This window comes from Dermacentor silvarum, unplaced genomic scaffold, assembly GCF_013339745.2.
Source record: "Dermacentor silvarum isolate Dsil-2018 unplaced genomic scaffold, BIME_Dsil_1.4 Seq205, whole genome shotgun sequence".
NCBI classification, from domain to species: domain Eukaryota; kingdom Metazoa; phylum Arthropoda; class Arachnida; order Ixodida; family Ixodidae; genus Dermacentor; species Dermacentor silvarum.
In genome coordinates, this window is record NW_023605855.1 from 1 (window position 1) to 24,066 (window position 24,066).

Below are 24,066 nucleotides of genomic sequence, written 5' to 3' on the forward strand. Positions count from 1 at the left end.
CTTCCCGCCCTTCTACTGCGAAGACTCCTTTGTTTTACATTTCCTAGTGCCAAAACCCGGGATAAGATTGGCTTCTTTATAAATACGGAAAGCTTCTTTTGAAGAAGTAACTCCTGTGACAAGATCATCAACGTAGAAATTCTCGGCAAGTTGCATGGAAGATGACCTCAGCGCAGTATCGACGTGTTTGAAATGATACTGGAGCGTCGCTGTTAGAGGAATGGACGTGCTGTGGTTCCAAATGGCACTCGTGTCATCCTATACTCCACTATTTTCGGCACATGGTCACTGGACATGGGCGTGCTGTCAAACTATAAGAACCGCAAGGCGTCGCGATCAGGCTCTTGAATGCCGATTTGAAGAAACGCCTTTTGTACATCTGCAGTAATTCCAATCTTGTCTAGCCTGAAATTCACAAGCATTTTAACCATCTTGTTGTTGATCTTGGGTCCTTTTTCTAATGATTCGTTCAGAGACGCTGCTCCGTGCGTGTGTGACGAGGCATCGACGACCACCCTCAGCCGTGTCGTCGAGGATGATTCTCTGATAACAGTATGGTGCGGCATGTAGTAACATCTCTCTTCCGCGTCTTTTCCGTTGACTCTTTCAGCGTGATCATCCAGTTCATACTGCCTGAATGCCTTGTCGTACTGCTGAATAAGCTCCTCGTTACTACCAAATCGCCGCAATAAACCGTGTAGGCGTCGAACCGCAACACTTCGGTTGTCTCCTAGGTATGTGTTGACGGATTTTCACGGTAGCGCTACTTCGTACCTCCCGTTCTTGAATGCTATGTTCTCCGTGAATTACCGGACCACTTCATTTCCATGCTCGTCGTGGGTAGAAGAGTCAGAACTGCCTATGCTGTCTAGATCCCAAAAGTGTTGTAAGGTTTCAGACACGTCAGTCTCTGTGCAACTCGTGCGAAGTACACAAACGTGCGCGCGGACTTCTTTAAAAATGCGACCGTCGCATGGTACAGGCCCTTGAAATGTCCAGCCAAGCTTGGTGTTGATCGCAGCGAGTCCTGTCACTTCGTCGTGAGACCAAACATCGTTTAGCACGAGCTTCCACATTTCGTCGGCTCCAATGAGCAAGCTTATGCCAACTTCTGTTTTTAGGCCAGGAAGCGATACAAAGTCAGCAATAAACTTTTTTTCATTAGCCAGCTTCTGCTTAAATGACTGTGACTGTGGAGGTTCAAGCAAGTGATCACAGATGAAGGGAACCTCTAACGCCTCGATTTCGTGCTTGGAGCTGTGAAATTGGCTCATCAAAGTCACCTTAACCAAGTTGAGCTGTTCTTTTGGCGCACCGCTCGAACCACCGAACGCTTTCACTTCAACATCTACCTTCTTCAGTGTTGGCAGGCTTAGTTTTCTGGATATATCTTCTCTGGTAAACGTTCTCTGGCTCCCGTTGTCCAGGACTCCTTTTATATAGCAAGAATTGCAGTCACTTAGAGCCCATACTCGGAACGTCTGCAGTAATACGTCATTTTCAAATAAATTGCTTGTAGGTGCTTGTGCGGCAGCATGCAAGCTCGGGGTTTGTCGTTCACTCGGTTTCTTCTTGCTAGCGTAGTTGGGGTCACAAACAGCTGTTGCGTGCTTGCCTTTACAGGTAGCGCAACGGATGTTGCGTCGGCAATCTTTCGAGCGGTGGCCTGATATCGTGCACTTGAAACATCTGCCCGACTTGGCCAAAAGGCTCTTCTTCTCCTGCAGGCTTATTGTAGAAGTGCACGTTTCCGTAACGTGGGTGGGTGAAAGGCAGAAAAAACAAGTACCTTTCGTCTTGCTGGATTCGTTGTGTAACACGGAGGCGGTAGGCGTGGCACAGGTCTTCCTGTCACGCCTTCCATCGTGCGTGTCGCGAACGCAGGAATCCTGGTGACCACTTTTTCACGGGCTTCGACCTCCAGTCGAAGATAATCCAATAGCTGGCTCAGCTCCGTCTCTGACGACTGGATCTCGTCGGGCTTTTGTAGTAAGCTCTGTCGCTTGTAGTGTTCCACCACGGTGTCATTGGGGATCGCTTTCGTTAGAATCTCGACGAGCATCGCAGCGTATGAAAGCTCCGATCGTCCAAGAGCCTTGAGACCTCTCACGTTAGTATGTACGGTAGCCAGGAGATTCCTCATAGCGGTCACGTCAGTAGAAAACCTCACTGTTCTCAGCATTCGAAGATTCTCCAAGTACTTTTGCTCGATGATCCTCACGTTGCAGAAGCGGTTGGTTAAAATTTCGATGGAATCGGCATATGATGCGTCCGTCACTTGAATTCCCTCGATCGCTTTGGCCGCTGGTCCAGTCAAAAGGGTTTTCAAGTAGTGAAAGCGGTCGATGTTCGTTAAACTGGCATTTTCGTGGACGGCATGCTTGAACTTGTCCCAGAAGGGCTGCCACTGTTGCACTGTTCCATTGAAGTGAACCAAGTCGAGCTTCAGGAGTCGAGAAGCACCGACAACTGGTGTTGAGGTATCACCGAGGGCACGATGTCCCGAGATCGTACCTGAAGCTGAGGCGTCGTTAGGTGTCGGTAGGCCTCGATCCACGGTTGTTTGAGACTGAAGTTGTTCGATGTGGTGACAGAGAAGGGACAAAGTTGCTGCCGCGTTGTCTTCATAATCCGCGACCGAGATGTAGTCTTCGGATGCTTGCTCGTCCGTGAGGTAACCCTCCAACTGTTCGTTGAGCACCCGTAGTCCGTCGTTGCAGTTCTTCAGTCTGTCATGCAGCACTCGAAGCGCCGGAGCGCTAAAATGACTCGATTCCATGAGTTGGCTTGCCTCGTTTCGGAGACGCGTGTGCAAAGCTCGTTGGCCGGGTTGCTCGCTTGCCCTTGATCCGCTCCATCTTCGTTGCCGGCGAAGTCCTTTCGTTGTCGGGTCGCTTGGATCACAGAGTCCCGGGTTTCTCGGCACCAAAAATGTAAAACAAAGGAGTCTTCGCAGTAGAAGGGCGGGAAGGGGAAGTTTATTGCTCGAAGAACCGTAATAACGCGTCCATACTGGCCGTTCGAGTCAGTCCAGAAGCGCCAGATCACGAGCGAGCCGCTCGCGCCGAGCGCGCTAGTAGCCGTCGTCGTCCTCTTCCTCTAATATTTAACAGTGTGCTATGACGTTGCACACAACTGTTTATTTATTTATTTATTTATTTATTTATTTATTTATTTATTTATTTATTTATTTATTTATTTATTTATTTATTACAAATACCTACAGCGCCCGAGTTGGGCATTATCGTAGTCCAACATAATGAGCAATATTATAGGTTATATAAATTTGGCATAATACTGTCACAATCACAGCATAATAGACCACGGCCACACGAGGTAGTATAGTGGCGTAGTAGTTACTTGGTAAAAACTACTAAGAAACCGTTCTGACTAGTAAATTCAGCACTTACTAGCTTTACTAGCCGCTGGATAGTACAGAACTAGTAGGAAGGTAGTAGAATACGTATTAATCTAGTAAACTCATGCATTTACTAGCTATTTACTAACTTTATTCTCAAGAGTGCTGACTGTGGTGGGAACAACAGAATCGATGTTAGATACGGCCTCCGTTTTACCGCTTGTTATAGCGGTTATAAGAAGTGCGCACAAAAATAATAGGTGTGGTGTCGTTCACGATAGTGAGCCCACGTGAGGGACTGCCCACACTGTATGGACGTGAAGGCACTCGCTCGGCTCACTCACGTTTCCACAGCCTCAAGGTCGTGCTTAAAGTCTGAATCGCTACGACGTTGCTGTGCGATTCTCACAATTGTTCTGCTTACCAGATATTTCTTCAGCAGGAAAAGGTATCATTGACGTCGGAGGAGCGCAGATATATGCACTACTCGCTGCTTCCAAGGGCTGCACGCACGCACGCACGCACGCACGCACGCACGCACGCACGCACGCACGCACGCACGCACGCACGCACGCACGCACGCACGCACGCACGCACGCACGCACGCACGCACGCACGCACGCACGCACCACCACACACACACACACACACACACACACACACACACACACACACACACACACACACACACACACACACACACACACACACACACACACACCACACACACACCACGCACGCACGCACGCACGCACGCACGCACGCACGCACACACACACACACAGACACATAGCAGATTTTTGCCATAGGCCATGGATTTTTGTGGGCAGCCGGCAGTGTTTTGCCAGTTCTCTATCGAAGGGATCAGGTCATCGTTGCAAACATTTTATTGAGTCCTTGGATATCCGCACATGCGCGTTCGTGTCTGTTTTTAATTGGATTAAATACGTCTTACAGGCTTAGCTTACGCATGAACGTATACAATGTATAATGTTAGTCCGTTCGTGGTGTGTTATTCAACCTCCATGGAGCATACCACGTCGTGGTCGTAAAACACACGTTTTTCTCTTGGCCCCGTTTGTAGTATGCCCTTTATCTCAGTATTTTGGGGGAGTGGGTGTCGACGGATTTTTCCCAGAGGCCTCTGGCAAGGGAAGCCGAGGATTGTTTGACAGGGACGGACATTCAGCTACATAGTGTTAAGATATCAAACTTACTGACGCATGTGCTTCTAGCAATATCTATAGCAGTATGCAAAAAGCGTGGTAATGTGGACAGGGAGCACTGTAGGTGAAACGCGGCAGTGCTTGATGCACTGCTTGTCGGCAGGATTCCGGCAGCCCCGTTCTTATAAGTGCTAAGAACGTTATAATGAATGTGCTTCCTTTTCTCTGCGTGCGTGTTTCCGCATATGTGAATCACAGCTATTCACGTGCGGTGGTCTCTGCTGACAACACATGCATGTTCACAAACAGCCCAGAGAGCCAGTCCGGGTTGCACCCCTCCGACATGACGTGCTGAAGACAGGTGACCCTTATTCAAGCCGCTTGCAACAATAAAACTGGATCAAAACAGTCCCAGAAACATTCAACGCTTCGGCAGTCAGGGACAGACTTGTCGTTGTGCATCTATGCAGTCTCTGCGCTTTTGTCATAGAGTTGGCTTTTCGAGTTGTTCTGTCCTGTCTTCGCTACGTACACACCAGTAGTGACAAAATTTTCCTCTCATTCACAACGAATACTCATGGCGTGATCTTCCAAATAGCTTGGGAACGCGAGCCATGCGAGCCATGTTCTCTGGGAGACTGGAAGTCGCCTACCACACTTGACAATTTTCAGCACACAGAAGCACAAGAACAGCTACACTCTGTCTGGCATATCCCCTTGCACTGCAGCGAAGACTAGAGCTCGTTTCGTAATACTATCATAACCAATCAGTAACGAGTACTGGCAGTGTGTTCCAGGGAATGGGGGATGACTCAGCCATTGTACGCTGCAAATCTTCCTGTGACCGTTTCCATTCAGTCAGCGTTGCACGGAGGGCGATCAGAGGTGGACAATTGAGGAGCCATGAGCTCCGTTTAAATGAACTCGATAAGGTCGAGTCGAGTGGGCTTGTCGGTACGAAATCCGGTCTTCGGGCTCATGTAAACGCTAGCGGGCCGGGCCGAGCGAACGTCGAGGTGAGTTCTGTCAACCCTGCCTGCAAGGAGTGGGTTGATTAACCCATCCCGCTTAGAAAATGCATAGTAAACTTGGCCGCGTGTAAGCGTAGCCACTCGACTTCTGACTCGATCCGCTCGAGTCGAGTTCACGTAAAGGATGCTATAAGTATCGCTGCACTGAACGAAGTTGGTCAGATGATAGATGCAGGCATGGAGGAAAGAAAAAGATACAAGGGAGCATCGCGCAACGTGATTGAAGCCGACAGTGTCATCCCTACACGTGGTAAAACGTCAGAGCACGGAGGATACGTCAGAGCGCGCGCTAGGTTTTAGTATTCCTGGTGGATTTTTTTCGACACCCATTCGCATTTTCCTTCCTCCATGCCCATTCGAGACCAAACGTCTCGGCAAATCTTGATTCTTGCTCCGTGATCTCAACGCAAGAGGTCACATGTTGTGTCGACACTGAGCAAAGGGACTGGCCTCATGGAGCTTTCGCTTGCCAAGGCTGGCTGTGTGACGTAATGCTCTCCCATAACTTTTGCCTTTCTCCATGGATACAGGTAAATCTCGCAGCATAATGGACACTTCACTCGCTGCAAGAGGGTTTGAAAAAAAATTTTTTTTTCAGAGCAGAAATAATGAGCGCAGCTTCAGTAGTAGGCTGTATGCTGATCGGCACCCTTAACTTTGGTGCGAGAAAACAGCACGCTAATAAATTTTTGGATTATAGAATATGCGACAGAGGACAAGCAACACACTTACTGAAGACACAGCTCAAGCACGTACCTTAGACGAGTCATGTAACAACTCAATCTCTCCCTCATGCACTGCGTAGTGCTTCTGCAATCAAGTTCCTTTGTATACCTCCATCAGATCTTGTCTACACCCCTTCAACCTCAAAACTTTCACTTGATGCACCCCTCGAGCAAGCCTTGACGCACGAGTTATGTGCGACGTGTGTACGGCTTGCGTCATATATGCGTCTGTGTATACGACATGTGCGAGTGCACATGTCGTACACAGGTGCACAAAGTTCTATTTACACTGGGTCCGCAAGAGCAGTGTAAACCCTCGCTTCGGCTTCATCAGGCCCTACTACTGCAGCCTGGACAGGAGCGTGCGATTTGGACGACGCCCCATTCCGCACAGACGTCAGCGCCTCCACACGCGAACCCCTACGCGCTAGCTGTCCTCTGTAGCCCACTATAACCTGTCTTCCGCGCCGCCACGTCGTGTGTGACACTAGCGCCACCTCATACGAAAATCCCGCAGCGTAACAGATTGATCGACTAACGGAAACGGCAGCCCAGTTTCCTACCACACAACGCCTTGGCGAAGCAGATCGTTCCCGCACTATCTCCTCAGCTGTAACTGTGCCATGGTTTCATCTGCCCGCAATGAAAAGAGCCAGCCCTTTGCTCAAGTTAGGTTGGCTCAAGAGGACAACGCCGTGAAAAGACAGATGCTAACAGTTTCACAGGCAAAACGGCCCCATTCAGCAGTTACAGGTAATGTTGGAATGAGCCACTGCTCGGCTTTCGTCTGTTAGTTATCTCTGGATGGTTGCGTGCCACTTATCGCGAAAGTAACGCTCACAGAGATGACATAAGCACGAAACGAGTCCTAGACCTCAACAATGTTCTTAATTATCAATTGGATAAGGAATAAACGTGACAGAACTGACAATAACATCAATTAGTAACTTATGCCAACATAGAGAATGACTGCTGTCGTACAACTCGCACTCACATTTAGATAACCTCCGTTGCTTTCACTCCACCCCTCAGCTCCACCCTTCTCTGTTTAGGTACATTCAGGTTACATGGCATTCGACCTGAGTTGAGTGACGAGTTTGCTGAATTCGTCTGCTGTAAATAATTATAATAACTCACTTGACCTTTGTAGTCTGCCACTTGACATTACGTCATTTGTACCCGTTGTTCCCTTCACTAATGTTCAACGCTCTGTCGAAACATCGCGGGGCACAGCTACCGTTACGGTGCGCGTGAAGCAGACATTGCTGGGACATGTTTGTTTCTGGACGAGAGGTTTAGATGGATTATACTCAAGTGAAAGGTGACAAGGTGATACGTTCATATGTTATTTGGGCTGAATGCATGGAATTTTGAAGCTTTTTCGCTGCGTTATTGGACGAATATGTCAGTGTAAAATGAGAAATGTCACAACATTAAATATCATGCATTTTACAACTCTGCACGTACAACTTACACCTAAACTGGAGGCGCAGCTGATTGCTACTATCCGGCTCAAGGGAACGAAAGCAGCAGCGGTAATGCGGGCCATACTTGGCTGGGAAGATGGGTAAAAAAAAAAAGAAAAAGAAAGAAACGGCGATAAACGAGGGCTCATTCCCCCACGATGTTTGGAGAGGTTATGCCAAAGCGGTGTGTACGTGCATAAGAAAGGGGTCAAACTGCCCACTGTTGTCTATAGCCGATACTTCTCCCATCAGACGGCAGAGGGCGCAGACCATTCAGGGCCTTGCCACGTTGGGACCTATCACACACTCCGACCCGCTGTGCATCGCGAGCGTTTCCCACCCAGGGCCCCTGCTTCGCCCGAAGATGGACAAGGCGCGAGAAAAAGCAGTCAGCTGAAGTGGTCCTCATCCAAGGCGGCAACGTTCCTCACTCCGCCCAGATGCGAAATTGCTCGGAGTCTGCCGGCGTGATCGGGCCACGGCAGAGACGGTGTGGCTACTTGGGCAGCACCTGCGTAACGGTGGCCGAGTGGAGGCCTGGCGGCGGCAGTGCGGGTAGCCTCTCCTCTTGGAAGAACTTGTACGAGAAATAGGAGGAGACCACGAAGCACATCATGGCGAACATGGCGAACACCTGTCGATGGAAGAAGACACAGTCTTAGTCTTCGAATGGCGCTGGCACCGCGTCAAAGTCTCAGCATCGCACAGGGCTGGAATCACTGTACAGCTACCTCGAGCTCAGTAATGAAGGTCAACGCAATGTACATCCAAAAGGCTACTTTTGTATTTGTTATATTTATTCTGAAAGTAGCCTACGTGGTTATTCTAATTAGAATAACCACTTAAAATTATTGAGTTAAAATTTACTTCGAAAATAGTCTACGTGGTTTAAAATGATGGGTCTATCGGCTTTTCAGGCGTGCACCTTTACTGTCAGATATGAGATACCCCGTTAGTTTCCTATGCAGGTCGCTCGAATAAAGACGTCACAGCTACGTATTTGGCCACATTAAATAGCGTTTTTCGCATTAGGTCAAGCTGCTTAGCACATACTACGCAAGTAGAACTCGTCCGCGACAAAAGAAAAACATGAAGGTTACTCGGGGTGTCTGGTTTGCTTAACTGACCGCTTATCTGGGCTGGATGCCAGCGGACATCCTTTAGCAACAAGTAGTTCATAAAAAAAAATGTCGCAGTTTCACCCGAAAGGCGAAGCATCAATTGCGATAGCAAATTAGTAGAGAGCTATACGGAGTAAGGATAGTAGTTTTATCAGCTGTATAAACTTGGACATGCAGCAGCACCAGCAACACTCAGAACTGTTGTCGACGCCGTCGGCGTTTTGCCCGCGTTCGCACCAAACGCACGCGGCGTTGGTGACTGTTGCCAGGGCCTCTGGGGGCGACTCGGAGGTTTTCGACGAGATCAGAATGGGAAACTCGTCGAGAAGCGTTGGAAGTCTTTACCACCTTCTCGCCTCGCAACGTTTTTATATAATTACGCATTTGGTGCCACAGCTAAAGGTCGCAGCTATACGGCGAGCGCTGACGATTTCATCGCCGTTGACATCATACGGTACCTCACGGCGACGGCAACGCAGACGGCATAAATCTGCTTTGAGTGTCCATATAATTGCTATCGCAATAAAAGTTACCCAGTTTTCAGAGCTATACGACTCCGAACGTCTTATGCTCAATCGTAGAATAAGTGTTCTGATTATTAAGCACGTCGTGATATGGCAGAAATTAAGAGCGCGCGGACTTGTAAACAGCTCGATCATCATTGTATAAGCTAAAATAAATGCAATATATATAACGCCGCGCGTTGATCGTGTCTGACGAGCCGGGCTTGCAGGCGGCAATGGCGGCAATGATGGGTTTTAAGTATATACAAGCACTGAACACGAGCACAGACAAGAGCATTTCAGTAAATTTTCTTTAAAAGCATGTGCGTGTAGGAGACTCTGACTTCACGGGTGATGCCTGCTACTCCTTTCCGCTTAGCCGCTCGGGCTTAAGGTAAAGGGGTGGCGGGCCGGGCCGGGCGGGTAACGTAGATTATTTCCGGGCCCGGGCCGGGCCCGGGTCTCGCCATAAAGGTTTTGATCGGGCTCGGGCGGGCCGCCCAATGTAAAAACGGGCCCGGGCCGGGCCCGGGTCGCAAAAATCGGCCCGTGCAGTGCTCTAAATTGCCTGCTACTCCTTTCCGCTTAGCCCCCATACAATACACACCAAACCTCTCAGACTGAATTAGAAAATATAGGCAAAATTAAATAAATGTCGGAACGAGCTTAACCCTTTAAGGCCCAGTAATTTCAAATGGAATCATCAATTTTGTAGCTCAGTGGGCAGCCCCGCGTTAAAAGAAAATGGTTGTTCTTACGCTACAACTAGTATTGAGCCCTTGCTTTACATATGCTGGCAAGGTGGTAGACTCAAGGAAGTGCTGTCACCTCTGAACGAAAAAAATAAAAGAATCGCTTGCACTGTTCCTGCCATTAGCTGAGATCCCCTCTTCTTTTCACCGTGCAGAGGTACGACAATTATTTTATTTTTGTCTCGAACATTTCGATTTGAACTATTAGGTGCTATGCTATCCCTTCGCAGTAAATTTATTTGGCGAAAAGTATTTGCGGGTACCGGAGATCTTTGCGAATCTTGATGATTTCAAATTGAATCATTGGGACGTAGCGGCACCGACTACTCACGCGATACATTTTCGATTGACGTTACCTCACTGACTAAATCGCGTGTTTGGTCGCGCTCAAACGGTGGTTCCATGCCGTACTTGGCCATGTTTTGGGCGCGTGTTACCTGATGGATCATTATCGCGTCAGGAGCCTGTATTATTGGGGGAGCCTTGCTCAGCTTTTTGTGATTTTATGCTGTTGTGAGCTTATGCCGTGTAGATAAACTTTTTTGGGGGCAATTTCTTTCGGAACAGATGGCGACAATCAGCGCATGCGAGTTTTATTGGAAAAAGAAAGAAGTCGCGAAGCTTGTGCTGATCCCTCGAGGTGACATTGATTCGTCCGATAAAAAAGAAGCCATTGCGCAAATTATAAAAAATAAAGAATGTGCTCTTACTCCCGCATTCGGTGCAAGAAGTGTGGCACACACCTCTGCCTCAACAAAGAAAAGAATTGCTTCAAAGAATTTCATCTAAAATAGACTTTTCACGTATTGCTTGAAATGACGCATTTCAAGTCCACCAAGTCCCAGTGATTCCAATTGGAATCATTTAATAAGTTTTGATTGAAAAGTGTGAGCACAAATTCTTTTATTTATTTTTTAACTACCACGACCATGCACATCTCAAATTGTAAAGACCAATTTTTTACAATGAACAGAATTAATTTGGGCCTGAAAGGGTTAAAGGGACACCAAAAAGAAAAATGATTTGAGCGCTGGTAGTAGATTACTTTTCTACAATAAAAAAAGACACTCTTACAGTGAGAAGAAGTTTGACGCAAAACGAAAGATCTGAGTCGTTCTATTGCCCCACAACGACCCAAAATCGAGAAATTAATTTGCCATCCGTGACGTCACACTGACGTACTAGTGCCGTTGCTCTTGCGTGAAATTAAAAAAAAATATCAAAGATTGGCATCCATTTTATCTTCTTGTTGTAATGAAGCAGACGCGCCTCGTGTTTCCGATAGCAGCTCGGAGACGACGACGACGACGACGACCTGTGCTGTCATTTGCAAGAAAGCTCGGGCTGTTCGCTGCTGCTAGGCTGCTATTTATCGGCTGCTTCTCACATTTAATTAAACGTGATTAGGTTTGATGGAGATTGCTGGAATTCCTCAAGTCACGCTGGCGCTCCGCAATCGTACGTTGCCCACCGACACCATGACTGACGCGACCTACGCACCGACTGAACCCATGGCTGCCCCTGTCACTTGCGCCGGCGTTCTCCGTCAGCGCATCCCGGCCATCATTAGCGGGACCGGAGAACATGGCGTCGACGACGGAGAACGGTCTATCGGTGTTTCCGATAGCAGCTCGGAGACTGACGACGACGACTCGTGCTGTGATTTGCCAGAGAGCTCGGGCTGTTCGCTGCTGCTAGGCTGCTGTTTATCTGCTGCTTCTCACCTTTAATTAAACATCATTACATTGTAATCAACTTCAAGCAGCGAAATTAACTAAAAAGAGTTTTCAAAGAGTACTTGATCAGTTTAAATTGAGTTAGCGTTTCTCTTTAGGGCCCCTTTGAGCATATACATGTATACAGGGTGTTTCTCGTAACATGAACCATAGGCGTATCTACCGGGTGGGCAGGGGAGGGGGGGGGGGTACTTGCCCCTACCTTCCCGCCCACCCGGTAGATACGCCTATGGTTCAAGTTACGTGACCCCCCCCCCCCCCCCCCCCCCCTTCGGTAGATGCTTCGTCTATGGTTCAAGTTACGTGAAACACCCTGTATATGCCATAATCGACAACTTGAGTTTCATATGCTCATAACAGCAGCCACTCGGTAGCTCTCAAGCGTCACTACTGAGCATCAGCCTAGCAACTGTGGGCAAGAGTGATCATGCTTTAATAGATGAAGTGCACAAATTTGTCGCCTTTCCTCTCTTGCTTGTTTTCTTTTATTTTCCACTATTCAGCGGCTGAAGCTACTCTTCTTCCTAAGATGCACTATGCGTTTTTAACGGCAAGAGCGAGCTTGGTTAATGTCGAAATGAACGGCTCGGACCCTTCGTAGTCTCCTTTTGTAGGTAGACCTTATGTCCAGGATCTTTGCCGCGCATAACTGTTTCATTCGGTATGTTCATGACAATTTTGCATTACTTGCCACGCATGTTGCCGAACGAATCTTCATACAAATCATCTCAAATATTGTGGTTCACCACGCCGTTCTACTTTCCGATGTAGTCACTATACTACCGTATACATGACGACATTTGTCTAACACTACAGTCACAAATGTGACAGGTTAGTGAGGAGTGCTGTTTTCATTTATTGTTGCTTCTTTTCTTGTGAAACTCGATGTTCAGATAGCGTTTACCCTTGCAAGGTAACCAATTTACCTTGCTTCAATTCTTACTTCTATAAACATGACTCCTAACTTTCATTTTCTTGATGTCTCTTCTTTTGTTAGTTACTGAGCAACGCAATGCTTATCAAAATCGTGGTTGGCAGTTTTCTTTAATCACTGGCGATCATTTATTCCGGATATTATTGTGCCTCAGCAAACTGCTCTAGATATTTAAATGCCCAGCAGACTGTCCAATGTTCGCGTTCTCTCCGCCGGGATATGCAGCTTAGCGGTCAGGCATTGCGCTACAGGTCGCGGGTTCGAGCCCGGCATTTCGATGGGGGCGAAATGCAAAAACGCTAGCATACTTAGATTTAAGTGCATGTTAAAGAACCCCAAGTGGTCAAAATTAATCCCCATCCCCACTACGGCGCGCCTCATAATCAGCTCGTGATTTGGCACGTAAAACCCTAATGCGTATGTATATTTTTAACATGCAGGGCTGCCTAAACACTTTTTTATTGGCGCTTAGTTGGCAGGGACCCCAACCTTCCCGCAGTCGTGCTCCAAATGCGGTCACGCATGCTGCTCCTTCGACCACATGCTCTGACTGTGCCCGTACAACGCGGGCTCCGAACTTCAATACAAGTCCAAGTGGGACGCCTTGTTGAAGAGCTCGGAATTCACACACCAACTACCGGCCGTCCAGAGGGCCCGCGACGTCGCCGAAAGTCACCACGTCCCGGCTCCCGTCATGGGCGGAGCCACCAAATTGATTGGAGAGCCGTCGGCTCCCCCCAATCATTTTCCTCAGGACAATTCATTAAAGTTCTTGTCAGTTGTCAATTGGTGCTCACTGGATCTAAGCAGTAGACACCTATGGTGATGCTTACCCCGGCGACTTTGGTCGATGCATTGTCATCTGGATCTGGGCAGAAAGCAGTGAACTCGAGCAGGCAAACGATCAGGTAGAACAGAGCGATGAAGCTGTCGCTCACCAGTAGCTGTAAAGAGAACATCTGTACAGAGCTGGGAACACCGGCGGCGCGCATTGACCATGTAAACCATAAAGAAAGCTGATTGTGTCTTTGTGCGCCATTGATTATATTCCAGTCTTCTTCACGCCGAAAACAAGTGATGGCGAAGCAACTTCTTATTGCATGGCGACTAAGTGCAGGGATAACTTCAGTCTAGTGGCTTTATATATCCCAAGTCACTGAAATAATTGTCATGGCGATCTCTGTCTGGTGCACAAAGAATATTCACACGTTGCAAAGTAAACACAGTATGTACATATTTTGCTAGTATGGACTCAGCAGAAGTGTCGTTTCTAATTATTATTAACGCAAACGCCCTCTTCAGTCATCATAAAGATAACATTACATACAAACGTGTGTGACTCAAAAAAAAAAAATTACAACCCTTAGGGCGTATCTTGTCCCACAACAATAATCGTAATAAATCTGGCGTGAATTTTCTTCATTTAACTCTGGTGCCAAGTATTTGCATGTAAGAAACGACACGCCTGTCTCATCGTGCCATAAGCGTTCCTCGCAGGAAAGTAGATATAATAGAATGTTAAGTAAAGGAAGTATACGAAAGATTGATGAGGAGCGCTGTTGTAGGACTTGAGCCATAAAAGATACATCAATTTTTTTTACCCGCTCTCGATCATTGTTTTCAGAATTGCCGCATGTGCGTATTTAATAAAAGCAAATTAGAAGAGTTCCCCCATACCTAACTTTGTTTAATTACGTAACAAGTTACGGGGGTTTTTTAGAGCTGGAATTTTGCTTTCGAAGATCATGCTACTATATTTGTGTACGTGAGTGAGAAACGCAGGATAGCATTGACCTTCACCGCGCTTTGTGTGGGCTGCGTTAATGGCACTGTTGACAAAAAGTAAAAAAAAAAAAAAAAAACGATATGCCGATAGCATATAGTGTAATCTCGCCTAAAGAATCAAGGGCATCATCTTGTGTTTTCTCTTCAGCTCACGCGTAGATTAAGGAAAATCATTTCTGTACGGCAGGGCGCCCTGCCAGTGTGGTCTTACAGAGAGCGGGACGTTGAAACATCTGGCAAGGGCCTCCTGGGCGCGTAGCACGAACACCATGATGACGAAGAAAGCGAACAGGAACGACGTGATGACCACGAACAGGCTGAACTCATAGCGGTGTAGGTAGGCGTAGTAACACTCGCCGCTGATTGACTCGATGCAGATGAGCCCGCACAGGCCCAAGATCTGCAAGTGTGAAAAAAAAAAACAATTCTTAGCATTAAAGCCCCTATATTAGGGGCTTTACTTAGCATGAACTGAACCCGCCGCGGTGGCTTAGCGGCAATCGTGTTGCGCTGCTAAGCACGCGGTCACGGGATCCAATCCCGGCCGTGGTAGCCGCATTTCGATGAGGGCAAAATGCAAAAAACGGCCGTGTCCCGTGAATTGGGGGCACGTTTAAGATCCCCTGGGGGTCAAAATTAATTCCGAGTCCCCCACTAGGGCATGCCTCATCAAATCGTGATTTTGGTACGTAAAAAACCAGTATTCAATTCAATTAGATTGAACTGGAAAGAGAACGCTTAAAACAATCTACTTAAAGGCACTGACCGATGCAAACTGTTGTTATAAACAAATATATATCTGTTAATCTGGCTCTTTGTCTTTTCGGGCGGCACATGCCAGGTTTTTCACGTAGATTGAGTGGGCGGGCATTGTTACAGTTCATGAAGTCGACTGGCCTCAGTGACCGATTGTGAAGTGTTGGACAACCGCACGTGTTTATACTGCGAGTACTTTCTTCCCTCTCTCTCCTTTCTTTTCATCCCTTTAAACCCCTTCCCCCGTGTAGGGTAGCACACCGGACGTGCTTCTGGTTAACCTCCCTGCCTTTCCTTCTTTTTTTTTTCCTCCTCCTTGAGTGAAAACAAAACAAAACAAGAGCAATTTTTTTGACGTATAAGACCAACGAAATGTTGTTTGCAACAATTTCTTTTTCGGTGCGGTGGTATCCATTGTGGAAATTTTAAACATTCAACTGGGGCCATAATTACTTGAAAAGATTGCACAGTGCATTAAAAAATAGCAGGTATTCATCAAATGACCTTTTACATAGCTTTTTTTTTTTCACGGGCTGTGAAAAAAATAAAAAAAAGACCATAACGTGCCTGCACGCCTGGAGTGTAGCGCTCTCTCAAGCGTGTTCTTGGAATATGAAGTTCGCGCGTTCGCGTGCTGCCCGGAAGGAAGGTACCGGCTCCAGAAAGCCATGCCAGCAGCTTGGTTTGAAAGGTGGAAAGCGACCATCACCGCAAGCAATGGGCCGTCGACGAAAACCGTTTCGGCCTTTAGTTTCGTTGCGGCTATCATGTGGGCGTAGTTCGTCGAGAGCACACCTGAGAGCGCTAAAATCCAGACGCAGAATTTCGCGTGCATTTTTCAAAGGTAGTGGCAATGGTATAAACGTTTGTCTTGAAATAGTATTGGCCGGAAGGCCTGGCTTCGGATTCATCTCCTATGCAGGGTGCTTCATTTTAGCTGCACCAATTTTTTAAAGATTGCCTGTGGCAGATAGCACAATTATAATCCTTGGCTTAAACTACTCAATGAGGCGGCCATTGCGCCATGAGAAATCAGAACGACTAATTAAATAATTAACATAATTGAGGTAGTTAACATTTTAATTAATTATTTTACGGCACATCTTTCAATCTACGAATTATAGCCGCTGAGTTCGCAAGGTGTATTCACTTGGAACGAATTCTCAGGACTGAACCAGTTTCGAGATATTAATTTTCAAAGTGTCCGACGAAATGCATGGGCGTTCCAGTTAACTTTTGGAAGAAAACGCTGTTTTATGCATTGAAGCACAAAGTTAACTGGAACGCCGATGCAATATCGCCTATGATTATAGCGTTTTTATTCTCGTTTGAGAGGCTACTAAGCACGTCATGAAGCGCGGCGCAGAAATCATTCACATACGGTGAAGGCCTGCGATATACCCAACCAATTATTAGATTTTTGTTGTCCACTTTAAGAAAGTCACTTTTAAGTTCAACTCATACCGTTTCACAGTTACCAACTTCGAGAAGAAGGCCGTGCCTTCTTCTGTACGTGAGAGTACTTGAAATATGATTGCGGCACCACATTGACAGCTGTACCGACGAATTGAACATTCTGCTTCATATGTAGGAAAGCAAAACAGGGCCCCAATTCACAAAAACTTCTTACACTAGAATTTTTCGTAAGAAAGAATTTCAGCCAATCAGGACGATATACATATCATTAGCGAAGACGGCCAGCCAGTGGCAGAGCGAACTTACGAAAGAAAAGCTTTGTGAATCTGACCCCAGGTTCTTAACGTGTTCACTTAACCAAGTTTCCGAGATCCCAATAATTGATCATGTGAAATCCAGCGTCGCAGTCAGATTTGAAAAGTCATCATAGTGTCTGCATAGACGTCGTGCGTTAAAGTGAATGATAGATTTGTGATTATTAGCCATATAATCATTTAGCTCGTTAGATGTAAAGTATGATGACGTTGTGAATTCGTCTGATGATGCGATTTGTCGAAAGCGAAGGTAGCTGAGTGATCACAGCAAGGTCTGCCTCGGTGATGATCGGGAAAACGCGGCTGTCAGCTCTTTTCCGAGCCTCGATTTAGTAGTTGCCAGTCCATACGAATTGCCATTTCTTAGATTTTTTTTTTCAGACTTAAAGCCTTAGAAAAGAGGGTCTTATTTTCCGGTGTTAGGTGGTCATTTACATAAAGCGGTGTTTCTTTAGTTACTGATATGCCGATGTCACCCAGAGTTAGCCGTGCTTTCTTTGCTTTTGTCGTAGAGTAGCAGGCCCGAGCAAGCTATAGCTCAGGCCGACCTCTCTGCCTTTCTGTAAATACATCTCTCTCGCTTTGCTTTTGTCACGAAGGCAGTCTTTTTCGTTCGCGAGATAAAACTGGCAATGATATTTATTTTGTTGTCTGTTTTGTTAGGCACACGCTGAACAACGTCGAGATTCTCCGGCGTTACTGGGCAACCAGTTTTGTTGCCAATAGTTTGCACCTCTAGCAAGCAGTCTTCTCTTTGTGTACAAGGAACACCTTTCACCTCGACGTTGTTCAGGCTCGAGTGCTGTTCAAGATCCTTCACTTTTTTTGTGTGTGTGAGCGTGCTGTTGCTAGCTTTCAGGATGCTATTTTCAGCTACTAGCATAGCCTTCTCATCCTTCATTTTCTCTACCAGATTGTTGAGGAATTCAACAATGATCACCAAATTATCCATTTCTTCTTCATTTCCACAGCGTCTAATCCTGAGTTGCTCATTTTTAGCAAGAATTTTGCATAGATGTCATCAAGAAACTCGGTACTCAAATTTTCAAGCTTGGTTTCTAGTTGCTCCACTCGTTTTGCGAGTTCTGCGTTTGTGGGCATTACGCTGTGGACAGTAAGCCAAGGTTCAGACGGCACAAAAAAAGGAAAAAAAAAAAAAAAAACCTGCAAAACTAAATTCTGTGGGTTGTTGCGGCGGTCAGTACACTCCGCACAATTCTGGCAGCAGCTGCGGCGATACAGGCAATATTACTAAGATATAATAGTAAGCTCATGACTGTGGCAACGGTTGCGGCCAGAGTCGTAAGTGCTCTTTGCCATTGGCCAGCCACCTTCGCAAATGATAAGACCAGCATCAGGATTGGTTGGAAGTTTCTCTTACGAGCAATTCTAGCGTGATATGATTTTGTGAATACGGGCTCTGATGAGCTCAAGTCACTATTCGTCGCGTTCCCGTTTCAAAGGAAATGCCATTAGAAATTATGAAATCATTATGCGGTAAACAAAAGACTTGGCAAAAGCTGCTACAAATACATAGCTGACAAATGGGTTGCCTCGCGTCGAGGGGGGGACCAGGTTGGAATCGAAGGCGGAATAAGCAGAAATCGTAAAAAAAAATTCACCGACGATTACGATACTCTCTAAGGCGAAATTTGAGCGCAGCTGTATACGTGTTTTAATTTCGCGATATATTGGCTGGCGCGGACAATATGTCTCGTGCGGCACGTTGCAAACGAAGCGAAGTGTGGCGTGACTGCCTCGCTCACCTGGAGATCGTGAGAACCAGCGCGTGGGTGACGCGTGGGCCCGCTTCACAGCAGCAGCCGCCGACAAATCTACCAGACGACGCGCGCTACCCTAGCGCCATCTCGTAGCCATGGTCGCCACACTACGTTTTTCTTCTCACGCTGTCGCCATACCCTCCTCCGCTTTCCGCCTCATAATTCCGCTGCACGTTCCTCTCTGCTTTTCTTCTTGCATCTTTCATCCCACGCTGCGATCCGTGTTCGCTTTCATCTTTTGCTGTGCTCGTTCGCCCGGTTACGCCGCCGCCACCGACGCTCGCCGCAGGAACACGCGCCTAAGAGCTGCGCTCTAAAACATACCCAGCGGATTTTTTTGCTTAACGTGTCAAAATGGTGGGAATGGACTCGGGCATGCACGATGCCTAACGCGCACTCTTAGCATTTGCACAACAATGTGGGTTTGTACTGGCTGGTCCTGAGTGATTTCAGAAGTTGCTGCTGTTGATGCGCATCTTGACAAACAAACTCATAGAGCCGGTCCTTGAGGAAGTTGCAGTGTAAGATTTGTCTTGCAAGTGTCGGCCAGTTGGGAAAGCTGTATCTCAAATAGGCCCAGAAAGAGTATCTTATAGGATTACAACATTGAGTGTACTGGCAACATTGCAAGTGTTTCCGCCTAGAAACTTTAACAGCTGTGAAATTGTTGTCAGGCGCTATTTTATGTAGGTCACATGTAAGCTCCAGTAAAGGTATCTAATGCCGCCCCCCCCCATAAAAAAACTAATAAAAAGTCACAGGCCGGCGCGGTACACGCAGCACAGTCACAGCGTAAGCTGGTTGAGCGGCGCAAGAGTAGCTCCAATTTCGGCACCACGCACAACAGGGTCCTCACGGCAAAGTGTCTTCGCCTCGATTTTCACGAGAACGATCTGAACTGTCCGCCCGGCGTCGACGGCGAGCTGCGGCTTATAATGCTTTCTGCACAGAAATCTGCTGAGCCCGATGATGCTTGGTTGTAGCCGCGCACGTAGCTCTATGATTCGCTTCTTCAGCAGTGGTTCGTACCTTGCGAGGAGACGTCATAACGTGTACCGAAGAGGTACCCAGAATACGCGGCGCAGATCTAACATCGGGATAATGTTGATTGCGCGCCTCGTCTGAATCCCATCTCGTAGTCTGCGCCTGGGCGCGCGGCGGTTGCAGGCACTTTAACTAGGTGGCGCCACCATACTGGCGGAGGCTCGGGTCGTCAGCGCCTGCGCGCCGCGTGTTTAAAGCGAATATTTCTGCTGCGTGATAGCAAGCGCTTGCGTGGCTCAGTGGCAAAGTATCCGACTCCCACGCAGCGGGCCTGGGCTCGATCTCGGTGGAGAGCGGATGCTTTTTTTTCGCATTTCCGGCGATAGCGGTTACGGCCAAACGCCGGCGGCGGCATCATCGCGAGCCGAAACGGCTATTGGAATGAGCCCATTACAGCTTACGCTGTAAAAAGAACAACATCAAAGAAAACTGTATTAGCATGAGGAATGATCTGCCTGCTGATGGAAAGGACGTAGAGTATCCTTGGCTTGCGAGTAAACGCCAACGCTCCACATTTGTTTGATATTTCTAGGCCTTGGCTACAAAGGTACGCGGTTGTCAAACTAACATCCTTTTGAAGTCTTGTACGTATGTGAGGACGTGACGCACGCGACATTCCCATACAGATGTCGCCTGAGTACATTGACAGCTTGATAACAGTTGGCAGCTGTTGAACAAAGCGAAATGCGCGTCAGGTTAACAAGGTGGGGTTTAGTACTTCACCTTGAGGAACGCCCTGGCAGGTGTAGTGTGGTGTGGTCGGGCCGTCTTCTGTACGCGCAAAGGAGTTTGTAAAAATGTAACCAGAAATCCACAAAAGTTTTCAAAACCCCAAGTCCAACAATCTCAAGAGCATCGAGAATGGCTCCGCGAGATACGTTTTCATATGCGCTCTTGACTTCTGGTACCCTAGCGGCAGATAAACCTTACGTGAATTCCGATGCTGGACGTACATAACGACATGGACAACATTGTCGATCGGTGAATAGGCCCTTCGGAAACCAATCATGGACAATGTTATGGGGTCCTAGGTGCCCCTCCAAGTGGAGGAGGATTACTCAGAATAGTAGAAATGGGAAAAACGGCTCACTTCAGTGAGCGGCTCGGAACGGCTCAGCTAACTGAAAGGAACCGGTTCATTTGAACTGCTCACCGGTTCACTTAAGCATGTCACCTTTGTTATGCATATTCTATAGTTATTTGGCTTTGAAAAAAAAAACGATATATGCATAATTGAATAACCGTGTTATTGGTATTTTCGCTATGTTTAGAGATTATTTTTACATATTTTAAAAGCATGAATTTTTAGTTGTAATGAAATTTTCTTTTCTCATATTGAAGATAAAATGCTTATAATACTGTAACAGGCAGAATGCGACGTACTTTTCTCAGAAAAAAAGTAACTTCATCGTCATTACAGGAGCATTTCTGTTTTTGTGGTACTTTAAAATCAACTTTGGTCAAAATAAGAACACAAAACTATTGTACATTATCTTTCAACTTTATTCATTCATTCTCATACGCACGCTCACTATATAATATGAGTGAGCTGTAACGCCATGCAAAACGAATGTCGAAATCATCTCTTGAAGCAGAATACAAAAATCATACTAAAGATCCACAAGACTACCGCACGTACCATTCGTTTTTGTTTCTCTTGAGCGCACGCGCGATACTGGCGATCATGCCATCATGCGCCAGGACAAAAAAAAAAAAAAAAAAAAAAAAAAAAAAAAAAAAAAGAAGAAGAAGAAAGGAAATTCTATTACAACACAACAGATCATTCGCCTCGTTTTATTGACGTGCTAATGATACACGCTCAGAAAATGCAATGAAGTGGATGCCATGGGCGACATTTTCATGACTACACTAATTAGCACAAATGAAGACCAGGACGTAAAATGTACGTTCACACGGAAGACCATCTTCGAAGTGCTGTTGCACCAGCGCACGATGTGTGATTGGTGAGAGTCGTGAGACATCGTTCGAACAGCAGCAGGCAACGAACGGTACCATCCTTCGTCAATTAAGGCTTCTTTACTTCTCCCTTCGGTCGCATCGGGACGCACAAAAAAAAAAAAAAAAAAAAAGAAAAAAAAAAAAACAAAGGGACTGCTGCGCACACCACACTGCGAGCGAGTACGAGTAGCGCGAGTCTGCCCACGCCGGCCACCACTGATCAGTTAGAAAACGAAATCTCTAAACCCAGCAGAAGACAAGGTTCTGACGGCACGGTCCGGCACGGCGCACTGAACGAGTTAGAACCGGCTTCCTCTCTTCGAAAGAACCGCCGCTCACTTTCTGAACCACCGCTCCCTCGCTCTTCAAAAGAGCGGCTCAAAAGATCCGGCTCGCTCCTGAGCCTACAGAATACAGAATAGTGAATCTCTACAGAATAGCGTTTAACTGAGCTACTTGAGTCATAGCTAAGACCGGTTTGAACAACTGAACGGAAAAAAAAAACAACAACAAAGGAAGACACAAAACCACATTAAATCTCGCCCCAGATTAAAGAAATTAAATTCAGGAGTTTTACGAGCCAAAACCACGTTTTGATTATGAAGCACGCCGTGGTTTGCGACTCTGAACTAATTTGACCACCTGGGGTTACTTAACATGCAGCTGAACCTAACTACACGAGCGTTTTTGCCCTCATCCAAATGCAGCTGCCGTGGCCGGGATCGAACCCGCGCCCTCGAGCTTAGTAGTGCAACGCCTTAGCCACTGGGCTACCGCGGCGGGTGCGGTCAAGGCTCGCTTACAGAACTCGATTGACACCCATGAATCAGCGCAGCATTGAAATAACGACTAAGTGCGCTGCACTAACGGCATACAAGTAGGCTCCGGAAGAATAGGCTCCTATCGCAATGATGAATCATTGCGCATCCATGGGCGTAAAAACTACCTGATCCGTCGTATCGCAAGTCGTATCAGTACACTTTGAGAACGCTTTCTCGTATACCGCTGGATTGCCGTAGGGGGTTTACTTCATTTGTGCTTCTTTCTTTTTCTGTCGCCTAACTCCTTTTCCCCGTGCACGGTAGCTAACCAGGAGTACTTCTGGTTAACCTCCCTGCCTTTTTACACATCCTTCCTTATCGTTCGTATCAACAGGCGCATCCAACAAGTTCGCAATAGGTTCCAATAATTCGAGCAGCCATCTTTCTGGCACTTCGTCCGATGGATCGAATGGTTCTGACGAGCGTGTTTTTCACATCCCTTGAGACGGGCTTCGACGAACGGCGCATTTGTGACACTACCTGGTCGCGCCGGAGAGCGTAGTTACCGCTCATGTGTATTTTTTTCTTTTCTTTTTCTGTGACCAGAGCGGACGAACGCATTTGCATTGAGCGCACTTACGATCTCGGCTATCCTCAGGAGCCCGTTGGCGGTGGCCATGAATCCACGGTCAGCGCCGATGGTTGGCATGCTGGGCTCCACTGCGCTCTGCAGTCTGCACAGCTACAGCAGGCCCGGTCTGCGAAGAAGAGACGCCGCTCATAACACACAGCAACGCTGCTTACTGTGCCGGGTTTTTAATTATGCGACAGAATCGATACAGCTTCTACAGAGGCATTTGTGTCTATCCTGATCGTAACGTATAGCTTATAATGTAGTGGTAGTGCTCTGTTCGACTGTCTGTTAGAAGCAATGTATATACATTTTTTATGTCTCTCTTTTAGAGAAAATACAGAAAACCATCATGCTTTGGGTTTTTCTGTCTATCCTACCTTTCCGCCGAGGCCTATAAAGCAGGCAACACTAGTTGAGACATGCATATATCATCGGCGAAAATTGTGTTGGAAACAAATAAGTCTGGTGAATCATGAAATTCTGCATGAAATGAAGGAAATACTTACAAAGTAACTAGAAACATATAACTTCAGCTACTTCCGGATAAAAGATAGACGTTGATTTTTTTTAACGTTTAGCCTATTTGAATGTTGTTTCCTTGTCTGTAGCTTCAGTACACGATGTATTCTAGCTTCATCTGACCGTGACAACGGTATACCAATTCCTGTGTACTGTCTTCGAGAGCTGGTCGAGCAGGGTTATCGGCGTGCTCGTTACCCGTGATGCCAAAGTGACTTGGACACGAGGCTACCCTGCTTTGTTGGCTATTTCTATAGGAGTAGCCTCTACAACATATTTTGCCTTCCGTATTGAAATGACGGACA

The 24,066-nt window shown here is 46.9% G+C and overlaps 1 protein-coding gene across 1 annotated transcript; it reads right to left on the reverse strand.

Moving 5' to 3' along the window:
- Nucleotides 1-4,222: 4,222 nt before the first annotated feature.
- Nucleotides 4,223-23,375, reverse strand: LOC119434729 (uncharacterized). Its single transcript, XM_037701809.2, has 4 exons — nucleotides 23,249-23,375; nucleotides 14,789-14,977; nucleotides 13,626-13,736; nucleotides 4,223-8,380 (listed from the first exon to the last, which is right to left on the reverse strand). The coding sequence occupies exons 1-4, from the start codon at nucleotides 23,315-23,317 to the stop codon at nucleotides 8,243-8,245; spliced, it is 507 nt and encodes a 168-aa protein (XP_037557737.1). The 5' UTR covers nucleotides 23,318-23,375; the 3' UTR covers nucleotides 4,223-8,242.
- Between the last annotated feature and the right edge of the window lie 691 nt (nucleotides 23,376-24,066).